General features: G+C 38.3%; 1 protein-coding gene across 1 annotated transcript; it reads right to left on the bottom strand.

Annotated features, from left to right (window-relative positions):
- Nucleotides 1-6,701: 6,701 nt before the first annotated feature.
- Nucleotides 6,702-14,583, bottom strand: LOC108716549. Its single transcript, XM_018262749.2, has 3 exons — nt 13,908-14,583; nt 10,040-10,351; nt 6,702-7,349 (listed from the first exon to the last, which is right to left on the bottom strand). The coding sequence occupies exons 1-3, from the start codon at nt 14,043-14,045 to the stop codon at nt 7,194-7,196; spliced, it is 606 nt and encodes a 201-aa protein (XP_018118238.1). The 5' UTR covers nt 14,046-14,583; the 3' UTR covers nt 6,702-7,193.
- Between the last annotated feature and the right edge of the window lie 1,827 nt (nt 14,584-16,410).

Raw genomic sequence — 16,410 nt, 5'->3', positions numbered from 1 at the left:
GGGGTCTAATGTTGCATAATACACACACCAGGCGCTTATATTGCAGCAGCCAGCGCGTCAGCTGTGAAAATGTATATACACTATTGTCATTTGGTGGTCTCTGTGCGCCACATAGTTTGGTATATCTATGCATATTGAGCATCAAAGTGTTCAGTAGACCTCTGGCGTTCATATTTAGGATGTTTTATGCTGATACGTTACAAAACGTGGAGCATATAATGGGGTAAAATTCAAGCTTTGTGACGATTTTCAGAAATTTGATAAAAACCGTTATGTTCAGCATTGCTTTGCAGTTTGGCAGTTTGTAGTAGAAACACTTATTTACCCATATTGGATTCGTCAGAATGTGTAATTTCTGAAAATATATGGTTTTCTGGGGTCTCTGTACTGTTAGGGGGGTCTAATATCGCATAATACACACACCAGGTGCTTATATTGCAGCAGCCAGCGCGTCAGCCGTGAAAATGTATATACACTATTGTCATTTGGGGGTCTCTGTGCGCCACATAGTTTGGTATATCTATGCATATTGGGCATCAAAGTGTTCAGTAGACCCCTGGCGTTCATATTTAGGATGTTTTATGCTGATACGTTACGAAACGTGGAGCATATAATGGGGTAAAATTCAAGCTTTGTGACGATTTTCAGAAATCTGATAAAAACCGTTATGTTCAGCATTGCTTTGCAGTTTGGCAGTTTGTAGTAGAAACACTTATTTACCCATATTGGATTCGTCAGAATGTGTACTTTCTGAAAATATCTGGTTTTCTGGGGTCTCTGTACTGTTAGGGGGGTCTAATGTCGCATAATACACACACCAGGTGCTTATATTGCAGCAGCCAGCGCGTCAGCCGTGAAAATGTATATACACTATTGTCATTTGGGGGTCTCTGTGCGCCACATAGTTTGGTATATCTATGCATATTGGGCATCAAAGTGTTCAGTAGACCCCTGGCGTTCATATTTAGGATGTTTTATGCTGATACGTTACGAAACGTGGAGCATATAATGGGGTAAAATTCAAGCTTTGTGACGATTTTCAGAAATTTGATAAAAACCGTTATGTTCAGCATTGCTTTGCAGTTTGGCAGTTTGCAGTAGAAACACTTATTTACCCATATTGGATTCGTCAGAATGTGTACTTTCTGAAAATATATGGTTTTCTGGGGTCTCTGTACTGTTAGGGGGGTCTAATGTCGCATAATACACACACCAGGTGCTTATATTGCAGCAGCCAGCGCGTCAGCCGTGAAAATGTATATACACTATTGTCATTTGGGGGTCTCTGTGCGCCACATAGTTTGGTATATCTATGCATATTGGGCATCAAAGTGTTCAGTAGACCCCTGGCGTTCATATTTAGGATGTTTTATGCTGATACGTTACGAAACGTGGAGCATATAATGGGGTAAAATTCAAGCTTTGTGATGATTTTCAGAAATTTGATAAAAACCGTTATGTTCAGCATTGCTTTGCAGTTTGGCAGTTTGTAGTAGAAACACTTATTTACCCATATTGGATTCGTCAGAATGTGTACTTTCTGAAAATATATGGTTTTCTGGGGTCTCTGTACTGTTAGGGGGGTCTAATGTCGCATAATACACACACCAGGTGCTTATATTGCAGCAGCCAGCGCGTCAGCCGTGAAAATGTATATACAGTATTGTCATTTGGGGGTCTCTGTGCGCCACATAGTTTGGTATATCTATGCATATTGGGCATCAAAGTGTTCAGTAGACCGCTGGCGTTCATATTTAGGATGTTTTATGCTGATAAGTTACGAAATGTGGGGCATATAATGGGGTAAAATTCAAGCTTTGTGACGATTTTCAGAAATTTGATAAAAAACGTTATGTTCAGCATTGCTTTGCAGTTTGGCAGTTTGTAGTAGAAACACTTATTTACCCATATTGGATTCGTCAGAATGTGTACTTTCTGAAAATATATGGTTTTCTGGGGTCTCTGTACTGTTAGGTGGTCTAATGTCGCATAATACACACACCGGGTGGTTATATTGCAGCAGCCAGCGCGTCAGCCGTGAAAATGTCTATACATATTGTCATTTGGGGGTCTCTGTGCGCCACATAGTTTGGTATATCTATGCACATTGGGCATCAAACTATTTAGTAGACCCCTATGTTTATATTTAGGATGCTTTATGCTGGTAATGATACATGGACAATACGTTGCTGGAAAGTTGAAGCTTTGAGGCAATTTTCAGATATTTCACCAAAACCGCCAAATTTGGCAAAGCCTTGCGACTCAGTAGTTTGGAGCAGAAAGGCATGGGTACCCATTTTAGATTCTGTAGAATGTGTACTTTCCAAAAATGTATGGGTTTGGGGGGTAAACATATATTTCTGTGTTTTTACCCCACAAAAATGCAGACAATGTGCTGATTTTTCATTAGCTGACGTTACCCAAAGGACAATTTGTATGTGCTAACTTCATTTTGGGGCCTCTAAATGCCATATACTTTGGTAAACCTATGCACAGTGGGCACCAAACTGTTTGGAGGACCCCTGGCAATCACAATTTGGGTGCTTTTTTGTGATACGTAATGATACATGGGTGATATGATGCTGGATAGTTGAAGCATTGAGGCAATTTTCAGATATTTCACCAAAACCGACAACTTTGGGAAAGCCTTGCGACTCAGTAGTTTGGAGCAATAAGGCATGGGTACCCATTTTAGATTCTGTAGAATGTGTACTTTCCAAAAATGTATGGGTTTGGGGGGTAAACATATATTTCTGTGTTTTTACCCCACAAAAAATGCAGTTAATGTGTTGATCTTTCATTAGCTGAAGTTACCCACAGGACTATTTGTATGCACTAACTTCATTTTGAGGCCTCTAAATGCCAGATACTTTGGTAAACCTATGAACAATGGCCACCAAACTGTTCGGAGGAACCCTGGCAATCATATTTAGGGTGCTTTTTCTTGGTGCATAACGATACATGGGTGATATGGTGCTGAGAAGTTGAAGCTTTGAGGCAATTTTCAGATATTTCACCAAAACCGACAATTGTGGGAAAGCCTTGCGACTCAGTAGTTTGGAGCAGAAAGGCATGGGTACCCATTTTAGATTCGGTAGAATGTGTACTTTCCAAAACTATATGGGTTTTGGGGGGCAAACATATATTTCTGTGTTTTTACCCCGCAAAAATGCAGTCAATGTGTTGATTTTCATTAGCTGAAGTTACCCACAGAACTGTTTGTATGCGCTAACTTCATTTTGGGGCCTCTAAATGCCAGATACTTTGGTAAACTTATGAACAATGGCCACCAAAATGTTCAGAGGAACCCTGGCAATCATATTTAGGGTGCTTTTTCTTAGTACGTAATGATACATGGGTGATATGGTGCTGGGAAGTTGAAGCTTTGAGGCAATTTTCAGATATTTCACCAAAACCGACAACTTTGGGAAAGCCTTGCGACTCAGTAGTTTGGAGCAGAAAGGCATGGGGACCCATTTTAGATTCGGTAGAATGTGTACTTTCCAAAAATATATGGGTTTTGGGGGTAAACATATATTTCTGTGTTTTTACCCCACAAAAATGCAGTCAATGTGTTGATTTTTCATTAGCTGAAGTTACCCACGGGACTGTTTGTATGCGCTAACTTCATTTTGGGGCCTCTAAATGCCAGATACTTTGGTAAACCTATGAACAATGGCCACCAAACTGTTTGGAGGAACCCTGGCAATCATATTTAGGGTGCTTTTTCTTGGTGCGTAACGATACATGGGTGATATGGTGCTGAGAAGTTGAAGCTTTGAGGCAATTTTCAGATATTTCACCAAAACCGACAATTGTGGGAAAGCCTTGCGACTCAGTAGTTTGGAGCAGAAAGGCATGGGTACCCATTTTAGATTCGGTAGAATGTGTACTTTCCAAAAATATATGGGCTTTGGGGGTAAACATATATTTCTGTGTTTTTACCCCACAAAAATGCAGTCAATGTGTTGATTTTTCATTAGCTGAAGTTACCCACGGGACTGTTTGTATGCGCTAACTTCATTTTGGGGCCTCTAAATGCCAGATACTTTGGTAAACCTATGAACAATGGCCACCAAACTGTTTGGAGGAACCCTGGCAATCATATTTAGGGTGCTTTTTCTTGGTGCGTAACGATACATGGGTGATATGGTGCTGAGAAGTTTGAAGTTTTGAGGCAATTTTCAGATATTTCACCAAAACCGACAATTGTGGGAAAGCCTTGCGACTCAGTAGTTTGGAGCAGAAAGGCATGGGTACCCATTTTAGATTCGGTAGAATGTGTACTTTCCAAAAATATATGGGTTTTGGGGGTAAACATATATTTCTGTGTTTTTACCCCACAAAAATGCAGTCAATGTGTTGATTTTTCATTAGCTGAAGTTACCCACGGGACTGTTTGTATGCGCTAACTTCATTTTGGGGCCTCTAAATGCCAGATACTTTGGTAAACCTATGAACAATGGCCACCAAACTGTTTGGAGGAACCCTGGCAATCATATTTAGGGTGCTTTTTCTTGGTGTGTAACGATACATGGGTGATATGGTGCTGAGAAGTTGAAGGTTTGAGGCAATTTTCACATATTTCACCAAAACTGACAATTGTGGGAAAGCCTTGCGACTCAGTAGTTTGGAGCAGAAAGGCATGGGTACCCATTTTAGATTCAGTAGAATGTGTACTTTCCAAAAATATATGGGTTTTGGGGGTAAACATATATTTCTGTGTTTTTACCCCACAAAAATGCAGTCAATGTGTTTGATTTTTCATTAGCTGAAGTTACCCACGGGACTGTTTGTATGCGCTAACTTCATTTTGGGGCCTCTAAATGCCAGATACTTTGGTAAACCTATGAACAATGGCCACCAAAATGTTCAGAGGAACCCTGGCAATCATATTTAGGGTGCATTTTCTTAGTACATAATGATACATGGGTGATATGGTGCTGGGAAGTTGAAGGTTTGAGGCAATTTTCACATATTTCACCAAAACCGACAATTTTGGGAAAGCCTTGCGACTCAGTAGTTTGGAGCAGAAAGGCATGGGTACCCATTTTAGATTCTGTAGAATGTGTACTTTCCAAAAATATATGGGTTTGGGGGGTAAACATATATTTCTGTGTTTTTACCCCACAAAAATGCAGTCAATGTGTTGATTTCTCAGTAGCTGAAGTAAAGTCCTGATCAATTTGGATGTGCTAACTTCATATTGGTGTCTCTAAATGCCAGATACTTTGGTAAACCTATGCATAATGGGTGTCAAACTGTTCAGTGGACCCCTGGCAATCATATTTCAGGTGCTTTTTCTTGGTACCTAATATAGTTTGGGATATGCGGAGCAGCAAAATAAAACCTTTGCAATGATTTTTCAGAATTTTGAATTTTTTTTTGAAAAAACCGCTATGTTCAGACAAGCTTTTATGTTTGGTAGTTGGGATTAGAGAGACATAGTTACCCATTTTGTAATCGGCAGAATGTGTACTTTTCAAAAATGTATGGTTTTCTGGGGTAAACCTACGGTTTCAGGAGTTTTTGCCTTGGAATCTAAAGCATGCCGTTTTCTGCCTTAGTGCTTTCAAAATTCGGCAATATACTGCCGGGAGTTTTTGAGGTACAGAAGTCCTAAATCTCCCTAAAACTATACATATCTGGTATTGGCACGTTCGAGAGACATAAGGCTTTCCAAATCAGTTGGATTTTCATCCGTAAAATGAAATATTTTTCTGGTATAAATTGATATACGATGAAAAATGGTAATTTTTCATTTTTTTTTGGTATTTAGCACTATAAATTTTTTTGCACAGGTGGAAATACATGAAAACTCAGGCAGATTTAGAAAGCTCAGTTTCTACCGAAAAAAACAATGTATAGTTTTCCTAGGTAAACTATAGGTTTCCCCTCAGAAAATGCCCCTAAAGTGAGAGAGCACAAAATGTTTCAAAAACGGCTGGCATTTCGCGTAACCAAAATGTGAAATTCTGCTGGCACTTAAAGGGTTAATCATTTTCATTTTTTTGGTATAACTGGCCCATAAACAGTGCAAGGCCCCCTAGGCAACCTTGCCCCCCTCCCACATTGGGGTTAAATTAAGGTAAATGATGAGCGGCCAGTGGGGGAAGAGAACCCATACTAGGGGGTAGACTAGGGGTAGACAGCAGAAGACGTATAAGAGATAAGTGCCTCTTCTACCTACCCTTCATATAACATTGCTAAACATTCTATGATGGGAATGCCACTGTTATATCTATATATTCAATATTAATTTGAACTAGTGTGATTGCACATTAAAACTTCAGGCAGTGGGGGTCAGACTGCTGCACAGTTGTATATAAACAATCTCTCAAACTGTCGGTGGTCTAAAAAAGTTTTGGTGTGGGCTCAGAGTCAGAGGCTACTGGAATGATAAATTGAATGTTTGCAATCCATGCACAGATTTTATCATTAGTCATACAAACTGTGTAATCATATGTACGTGTCACAATTTAGCTGATTGTTAGGACTGCACACAAGTTTTTTCAGCCTTATGAGAAATGCAGGCCATCCACTGACCTAAGGATTAGGCTTGATGTAGGCTGATCAGTTGTACTAGTGCAGTATGGCTATATTTGCTTGGCCATTTTACATTTACGTATATACTTTCTCTCAGCCTATGGGTGAGCAGCTTAAAGGGGTAGTTCACCTTTAAATTAACATAGACAATGACATTCTGAAACAATTTTTATTTTTAATTTTTGTATTGCTTTTTATTCAGCAGCTCTCTAGTTTAGATTTATAGCACCTATCTGGTTGCTTGGGTCAAATTTACCATAGCAATCAGCCAGTTTTTCAATGGCAGACTAGAAGATGAATAGTAGAGGGCCTGAATAGAAAGATAATAACAAGTAAAAAAGTAAATAAAAGTTATTTTTAAAAAAAGTAACAAAATAAACCCCATGGATCATATAGCAGAAATATCTAGGACATTCTATAACACAATAAAAGTTAACTTGATAAGCTACCCCATTAATAAAATATATTGGGTACCCCCCGCCCCACCCATAAAACAGTAAATCTTCAAATGGTGTGAAACTGGTTAGACAACTCAGTATTTTTCAAAAAAAAACTTGCGAGGATCCCTTGTGTGATCATTTTGACAAGTACAAGACAGGCAGGTCACAAGAAATGTATTATCACACTAGCACACTTTCTCCCATACATCACAAATTTCTTCTGCTAGTGAGGAAGGGGGCTTCATTGTTGTTTTCTGATCGCAGGCTAGGGAAGCAGCTCTCGCTTCTTACAAGAAGTTGTGCAGTCTCTCCATACTGACATTTCTTTTCCTGTAACATAGTGGTGCTGTACTCCCTACGAACCTGGATAAACCAGAAAAAAATTAGCATTTCTAGCACTACTTACTGCACTGGAAAAAAATCCTTAATTTTCTCTTGATGGGCCACGTTTGATCAGTTAGTTGATGCAACTTAGTATAGAATATTGACACAAAAACACACTTCTCTTCAAAATATGAATGTACATTAAGGGGGTTACTTAATAAACCTCAAATTTATCTGGTTGGGCTTTTTGGGGCAAAAATTAGAACTTTTCATGGAAGGAAAAAAAACTGTTTACATTTTTTTCGAGATTTATTATACCCCAATGCTGCAAAAAGCCTGAATATGAAAATCCGCCATGTTAGACCTGTTGAGGTCCTGTATAAGTCAATAGTAGAGGTACCAATCTCAATTTGACATTTTGATGGTCTGCGCTAGGTTTACCCCGCAAACCCGACCTTTTTTGGGATTTTCGGTCAAAAACTTGAAAAAAATGGATGGATTCGGGAAAAAAGAATGAAAAATTTGAGCAATTCTGGTTTTTGCACGATTTTATTGAGTTTTTCCACAATCCAATTAATTTGGGTTAATTTATTAATAAATAAGGTCAAATCGTGCTTAGGAGTTTAGTTGTGTTTTTTTTTAATAAAATATGAGATAAATTCGGATTTAAGTAAATAACCCCTTTTAGTTCATGTTGATTGTTTTTTGCTGATGAGGCTGTTTTGTAAGTATTGATACTTGAAGTTCCTAAACATGACTGTTTCATTCTCAACCTGACAGTTAGAGTTTCTAATGCCAACTAACTAATGCTGCACAAATATGGCAGCCTCTCATATAGGAACATGGGGGATCAGATAGGTAATATATTTTAGACATTTGCCATTATGGGCATTTATTGAATTGCCTAAGGTACCTAACGAATTGTTAGAAATAATGAGTGAATTCATGTTGTAAATAGTTATCACAATGGTGCACCAAAGAGGACACTTGTGGCTGTGTACAGGGGCCATATCCTATATCTCTGTTAAAGACCTTTACACAGGCTGAATGCAAAATGTTTAAGGAGGAAAGCACCATCTGTATTAATAGTACCTTTTTTCTATAACTAATCAGTAAAATCAACAGGTTATTTAGGTAATGTGAAGTGGCTGTAAAAGAAGAGCGGTTTCTATATATGGGACTACCCCTGTTTTTCTTGATGGGAAAATTTACAAACATCTTGCACTGTTGTAAAAATTGATAAACTATAACGATACCATTGCCTATGATCTACAAAATTCCCAACACTCCCAGTCCACAGCAGTGGATTGCACTAGACATGAAAATCTGTAACCTTATAGTCTCCACTGGATCAGACAGGGAGTCACAAGCCATGAGTGGAAGGAACTAATGATGATTAGAAATGGCTGCCCATTGACTCCAATGCATTTTGCACCCAAAAAAAGTGGCAAAAAAACAAAACATATTGATTAAAATGAGGCTGCTTACCTTTAAATGTAATTTAGTATAATATAGAAAGCTCTTTTCTTAGACAATTTGCAATTAGTCTTTATTTTTTGTGTTTTTTAAAATTATTTTTACTTTGTGTCCAGCACTGCTTCCGTTTGGAATTTCAGCAGCTGTCTAATTGCTTAACTTCTAATTACCCTAACAATCAGGCAGTGGTTTGAATGTGAATGAGACTATATATATCAGAAAAAATCAGATGGCACACACAGCAAATGTGCTCAATACTTTTTGAATACTTTTTTTGAAATCTCCAATAAAACACAAAAAGCATTCAGAGAATAAGCGACTAGTACATGAACAGAAGAGGTCTGAATAGAAACACACATAATAAAAAGTAAAAATAACAATAAAATTGCAGCTTCACAGAGCTGCAGGGTTCAGTGACCCTTATGTGCAACTTGGAATGAGGAAGCAAATCAAGGCAATTCACTACTATAAAAAATAAAAGACCAACTGAAAACTTAATAAGATTTGGCTATTCTATAAAATACTAAAAGTTGACTTAAAAGGCAACCTCAAAAAATGTGTTTCCTGCTCTGGTTTGGGCGAAACAATAGTTTGTTTTGTTGGAGTGCAGGCTGTATGGAGCACTCCAACAAAGCAGCCTATTGTTTCCCCCTAACGGGAGTAGGAACTCTATTAGCCTGTAGCTCCAGCGCGGGATACATAGGTGCCCTTTAAAGTCTGTAGCAGTATAGGGAGTCACTATTATGAGTGCCAGATTCCAGATAGTATAAGCCACTATTTTGCCAAATTCATTCAGCGCAAAGCAGACATTCTTGTGCAGCCCCTGAAAGAATGTTTAGTTTGCAAATTCATCGGTTCATTGAGTGAGCATTGTCAATAGCTGCAAAGCTAACACAAAAGCACTTTATGGCTTACCAGAAAAGAAAAATGTTGATAACCTTTAGTATATCTACCATGTGTAAATGAGATAACCTGCTATTCGAGCCTGCAACTCGAGGAACCCAGACATCTGAGCCTACTTTGCTTTTACCTGGTATCCTGGCTGATCAGTACAGCACTCTATCCTTATGCTATTAGTATTCATGTATCAGTATACTGTTGTCTTGGGGATACATGTCCTTAAATTAGTCATGCTCATTAGTTCACATAAATTCTAAAAGGAAGGGATCTTTTGAATACACAACTGCAATTTGCTACATGTCATTGTTCCACACACACAGGTTATTTATGATGTTACAAACAGACAAACTCACATTGAGGTGACTTGTATGATTTCTCCATTTTTTCCCCTCAAAATTATTAGAGCTCTTTGAAGCTGTAGAACCTGTCCTGTAGCTGGAAACAGTTGACACAGTTTCACAGCTTTCAGTGCTGCTTTTTCCAGATGTCAGGTCTCTAAAATTCTTTGCAGAGCAGGTTCTAATGGAGTCCCTTTCTCCTGCCAGAGAAAAAAGCCTGCTGCTTCTAGGGGTCAGTCTTCTCTTCATCAGCAAAGCAAACTGTCTCTTCTCTTCATTTAGTTGTCCTATTCTGCTCATTTGACAATGATCTATCCTCTTTAATGACTTAACAAAAATAAGAGAGATTTTTAGGACAGATATAATAGAGTTATAATGCATAGCAAATCTCAATATTTATTCTAGGCTAACATCCAATAGTAGACATTCCAGTTATAGTATAAATAAGTAGGCTTATTAGTATAAATGAGAGGCTTGATAAAGGGCCCAGAGGGGTCCGAAACATTGCCCTTTTGTGATGTATATATGGGCTTAAAAACCTTTGGACACAATTTCAACAAACAGGTGTGCATCTAATTTTTTGGCTATAGTATAAATAAGTAGACATTAAAGTTCTGTATAAACTAAATTGATAAAAATATGGTTAGCTTGGCTAAGGTACTGATTTATCAATATTTATATTTGGGTTTTTAACTTGATAAAAGTTTTTTTAACTAAAATTCACAAACTCGAATTATAACTTCAAATCAAGTATTTATTAAGCTAAAAAAAATGTAAAACCTCAGTTGTAAAACATTGGCATGTAAAAGCATGTAAGGTCATGTTGTAGTCAATAGAGTTGTCCTAGGAAAAACTATTTTTTTTTGGCTTTTAAACTCACATTTTAGTTATTGTTTTTTCCATGTTATGTTCATTTGATTTTTTTTATATTCAAATTGTTTAATAAATAAGGTACCATTTGTGTTTTTTTAATTGTGAGTTTAATTTAATTGGGAAAAAACCTCTAAAATTACACAAAATAAAATTTTAATAAATAGGCCTCTTAGTATCTGGCTGTATATGAATGATTTTTTCAGCGGCCTATTGCATTATCCCTCATATGAGGATATTCTTTGACCTTACCCATTAGTTGCTGCCAAAGACACGCCAGCAGTTAAATACCAAGAACAGGTTTTTGATTTGTTTAATGTGTATTTAGAATTCATCAGCACGTAGACTGTGTGTTACCCTGTATCTGTGTGGGTTTAGTTTCCTGTGGTTATTCAGTTTAATCTCACAAATACAACATACAAACATAGTAATGTGTTCTGTAATTAATGTGATAGGAATCATAAGCACTGGGTCAACAACTAATGTGAATGGGCAGTGTAGGATGCATAATTGCCCCTATTAATGACATATTTATGGCAACATATTCCACAGCGCTGTACAATAATTGGGTGTATACACTGAACTCACAAGAGGTGAAGAGAGGCCTGTGCTACTCAACAGAGCTTATAGTTTTAATGGGGAAAATGGGGCTGGGAGGTAGCATGCCAGCAGGCTCTTTGAATTGAGAAGGCCCACTGCCTGCTAATTAAAGTGGTAATTACTTTATTGGGGCACTTTACTACTGAATGAATTTTATTGGGGCATTTCACCAATAAGGCAATTAATGGGGCACTCCTGAGGCAGTGTTATAATAGAGGGACAGAGAAATATGGGGTCGTTTGAGCTATAATATGATGTATAGAAACATTTTACAGTGTGAGATATTTGTTTTATGCCATTTTATTAAGGGAAATGTGGGTCTCTTATTGGATCACTGTGAGTTTTGTTCTGGGGAAACAGTGGCTTATTATGCACTTTATTGTAAGCTTGTATGGACATTATGTAAACCAAATGTTTTTATGGGGATGTTTTTATTTTAGGCTATGGTGATTCTTTATTATGGTAAATGGTTGCTGTACATATGTACGCATATGTATTTTTATTGTTCGATGTTATGTTGCAGCTGATCACTTGAGGCAGAAACTGGATGCCCAGTAAGACTGTAAAACCTGTGTAAACAGCAAATGTTGTTTGTAGACTCGGTTAAACAGAGGTGACTTTTGCATATAACAGTAAACAGTAAAACAAAGCAAACCAGAAACTGCATGTTTCTGAATTTGAAAAGGGATTTGTTCTTGTATCTGCTTCACTGGAGATGGGCTTCTAGTGACTGTTTACTCTGGGCTCTTTAAAACCCTATACTATACTTGTACCACTTTTTTCTTAATAATATATATACTGTATATATATTATTTAAATGTCCTAAGTGGTTGGACATTATGAAATACCACACTCCTGTGCTAAGTACACTTTTAGTGCTGCAAAGTGTAAATTTAGTGTAAATTGCAAAAAGAAACCAAGAAAATATAGAGCTGAATTAAGAACAGTGAATACAATATGTGATTGGTACCATTTAAGTGTTTTAAATTGCATGCAACATTTTGTGCTGGACCACACAGGAAGAGGAGGAAGAAGCAAAAAGTTACATACATTTGCAGATCTGAAGATATGAAAGAAACAGCCTTGCTTTTGGGGGTCTATCAGTCTAGAAATGAAATACTGTATAAAAACTTGTGGCTCTGGAATTTGTGTTCTATATATTGCCAAAGTTTGAATTAGCTAAGCTATCACATCAATAAAATACTTTTTTGTTTGCACAAATATGATTTTCAGTGCACTCTTAATCGCCTCATAAAATCGAATATTCCACCAACAGCACTATTTTGTTTATAAAAATAATAGACACTAATGAAAACTGTGAACTTTTAGGTGTGGTAATGTTGTTTCAGTTTGATTATAACAAACGTAGATTGAAAAGTTGCTTAGAATTGGCCATTTTGTAACATATCGGATGGTGAACCATCCCTTTAACAGAGAATTCAACCCTAACGTTAAAAAAAAACCCTGCCCTACATAGACCCCCCTCCCCCCAGCCCGTGTGTTGCCCCGGGCGATTGCCCCTAACGTTTTATTTACCCCTCGGTGCAGATTTAGGCATCAAATTTCACGGCCACCATCTTCAGCCACTTCAGTGATCATTCCGAATATTTCCGAAGAGAAGAAGATGACGCCTGTGAACTCCGATGCCTGAATCTGCACCGAGGGGTAAGTAAAACGTTAGGGCCATTTGCCCGAGGTAACACTTAGGTTGGGGGGGAGGAGGGTCTATGTAGGGTAGGGGGGTAGAGGTTTATTCAACGTTAGGGTTGAATTCTCCTTAAAAATTGCTGCAGTTAATAATGTAATACAATGTAATACAATGTTTTTGTGTTTATTAACATACATTACAGCCTCCCTACTGGTTTCTCTGATGAGAAGGGATTAAAGGATAAGCTTATTTTTGAGTGAAGTTTTTATGTATATGTAGACATTAATATTTTTGGTACAATCAGTTTCAGATTTATTTTTATATGAATTGCCTTTCAAGTCCAGCTCTATCTAACCTGAAAGCCTTCCTTCAAACCTTTGTATAATTGCTAAAAGCAAGCAAACAATTTAAATTCTATATTAGAGAGCTGAAACATAACTTGAAAAAAAATGCAAATTGTATTAGAATATGTTTGTCAATATTATAACTTAATTCGGAGATCAATGTCCCCTAATGCTCCTCTTAGACATGAGTACCCTGGTTTCACTCAATAAGGGACAGCACACAAAATATGTGTTCTTTCAAAAACCAGTGTTAATCAGTATGAGTCCATGTAACGCTGCTGATGTAGTTACCATAAATACTGTATATATTAACTTACAGTATATATTAACTAGAATTCCCCCTTACTATAGATAATGTTTTGCTCATTCCTAACTTCTCAGTAGATAATATAGTATATTTTATATTGGAGAGAGCACTTACCTCAGTTAGATTCCTTTGCTCTTTCAAAAATTGGTTGCTCACCCCTTGGGGAGCTCTCATTAAATCAGACAGGCAAAGAGAATAAAACGGGTCGTTTCTGTACAGAAATGACAATGAAACTCCAGGATTACAATCCATGCCTAGACCACTTGCAAGAGATAACCAGGTGCAGCCGCTTAATTCAGCAGAAGTGGCAATGCCACGTGCTTTTGGCTCATCCAGCTCGAAGCCTTCCAGCCCACAATGACTTCTAAAGAAGATGTTTGAGGCTTTTGCTTATTCCTGTGGGGATGTGAGAAACTCTATCTGGGCTGGTTTATAGCACTTGAATTGTGCATCACCTCCCAGGATTTGGCTTTCCCATTTTCAGGCCAAACATTTACCCAGTCATTGGGTGGTTGAGCAATTATTTAAATTCACTGAAGCGGAGGATATGGATGTGACCCCATTCACTGAAGGCTCTTTCCTAGTCTGCAGCTTTCCCAGCAGCCGTGCATCAAGGGATGAACATGATACTCTCATGCACTCAGTACATCTCTGCTAAATATTAATCAGTGTTTTCTCATGCTGTGGGCTTCACAGAGACTGTTAATAGTTATCAGGAATTTAGTGATAGATTAAACTGGTTGCTCCTATCTGTAACAGTTTCTTCCTCAGAGCAATAAAATGCTTTTTTTAAATTCTAATATCACTGTGGAAGGAATTCACAGGTGTTAAAGGAGAACTAAAGCTTAAAATTTTTTTATACATACTGTTAAAGCAATACCGACACGTTCCTATAAAAATCATATGAACATGTCCATATCTAGGAGTTGCTGCCTAATATTTTCAACTAAAAGCCCCCAAAGCTGCCCCCAGTCTGCGAACCTTTGTTAACCCGACCATCCAACACTGCTAAATGATCTTCTGTGTCGTTTCAGTGACGCTGCGCTGGGGGCAGCTTGATTCTTCCATAGGCTAATTCAGTGATCCCCAACCAGTAGCTCGTGAGCAACATTTTGCTCTCCAACCCCTTGGATGTTGCTCCCAGTGGCCTCAAAGCAGGTGCTTGTTTTTTAATCCCAGGCTTGGAGGCAAGTTTTGGTTGTATAAAAATCAGGTGTACTGCCAAACAGAGTCTCAATGTAGGTTGACAATGCACATAGGGGCTACCAAATAGCCAATCACAACACTTATTTCGCACCCCAAGAAAATTTTTCATGCTTTTGTTGCTCCCTAACTCCTTTTACTTCTGAATATTGCTCACGGGTTCAAAAGGTTGGGGATCCCTGGGCTAATTACAAATTAATTCACAGGTCCGCACACACTCTATATATTTGCAGTTGGGGAGGTGGCCCCTCTTTTAATTAATGTATCACTACAAAGATCAACGTTTCGGGGAGGTTGATGAAGGGAGGTTGAACCCCCAGAAACGTTGAACTTTGTAGTGATACATTAATAAAAAGAGGGGCCACATCCCCGACTGCAAATATATAGAGTGTGTGCGGACCCGTGCATTCACTGCTGCTATTGAGGGACATTGCCAGGGTCGACGGAGGACCAGCACCACCATTGCAGGAAAGTGAAGTGGTGAGTGAGCGGTAGATATAACACATCACATAATTACAAATGAAAACAGGACTGCAGCCTATGGAAGTATCACTCCACCTCCAGCCCAGTGTCACTGAGGCAATGCGGAAGATCAGTTAGCTGTGTCAGCGGGTCGCGTTAACGACAGTTTGCAGGGCTGCTTTGGGGGGGAGAGATTTTAGTTGAAAATATTCGGCATGCAGCAGCTCCTAGATATGGACACGTTCCTATGATTTTTATAGAAACATGATGTAACGTTTTAAGGGATCATTTACCAGCCCATGGCAATATCAGCCCTTTAGCAGTAAAGTTCTGTGCCTCCAAAGATGCCCTTGTAGCTCCCCATCTTTTTTTCCGCTGATTCATTGCACATGCTCTGTGCTGCTGTCAGTTATTTGAGCTTAGGCAGTGGCTCATAATATGCTGTATGTACAATATGTATAGCTTGAATATCTGCCCCCATGGCTACACAGCAGCTTGTTTATATGAACTATAGTAGTCTTTCTGAAGCAAACACGCCAGTTTTACCCCTGCAGAGCAACAATACATTATATTTTTTTTATTTCATTTTTTTTTTGTGTTACTGTTCCTTTAACAAGGTGAATTTGTTAATACTGCAAGCAGGCTGCACGTTGCCTATGTCAGATAAGGGTCTTGTGAAACCTGACCCAGGCAGTCAACCCAATGCTGACCCTGCCTCCAGTGTTTGAATTGCAAGCATAGACAGAACAATTGTTCTCTATGGTGAGTTTCTAGTGACAAAAATAGAAGTTCACCTCTTACAGTTCCTAGGGCAGCTTTTAAAGGACACCTGTCATCTGAAAAAGATTTCCCCCCACAGGGGGAGGCAACTAAGAATAGTGCAGCAGATTTTGATAGTTATGCATATGTGGGTGACACCTTTTCTGGAAAAAAATACCGGCCTTCCTATATT

This window comes from Xenopus laevis, chromosome 1L (assembly GCF_017654675.1).
Source record: "Xenopus laevis strain J_2021 chromosome 1L, Xenopus_laevis_v10.1, whole genome shotgun sequence".
Classification (NCBI taxonomy): domain Eukaryota; kingdom Metazoa; phylum Chordata; class Amphibia; order Anura; family Pipidae; genus Xenopus; species Xenopus laevis.
The sequence above is the reverse complement of the archived record's forward strand: the minus strand, read 5'-3'. Positions and strand labels throughout refer to the sequence as shown.

Excerpts from the sequence above, each read along its gene's own strand:
- LOC108716549 (XM_018262749.2), bottom strand. The coding sequence starts at position 14,045 with ATGGATTGTAATCCTGGAGTTTCATTGTCATTTCTGTACAGAAACGAC. Across the intron at positions 10,352-13,907 it reads AGCAAAGGAATCTAACTGAG|TCATTAAAGAGGATAGATCA; the intron begins GTAAGTGCTCTC and ends ATTTTTGTTAAG. Across the intron at positions 7,350-10,039 it reads ATCATACAAGTCACCTCAAT|GTTCGTAGGGAGTACAGCAC; the intron begins GTGAGTTTGTCT and ends TGGTTTATCCAG.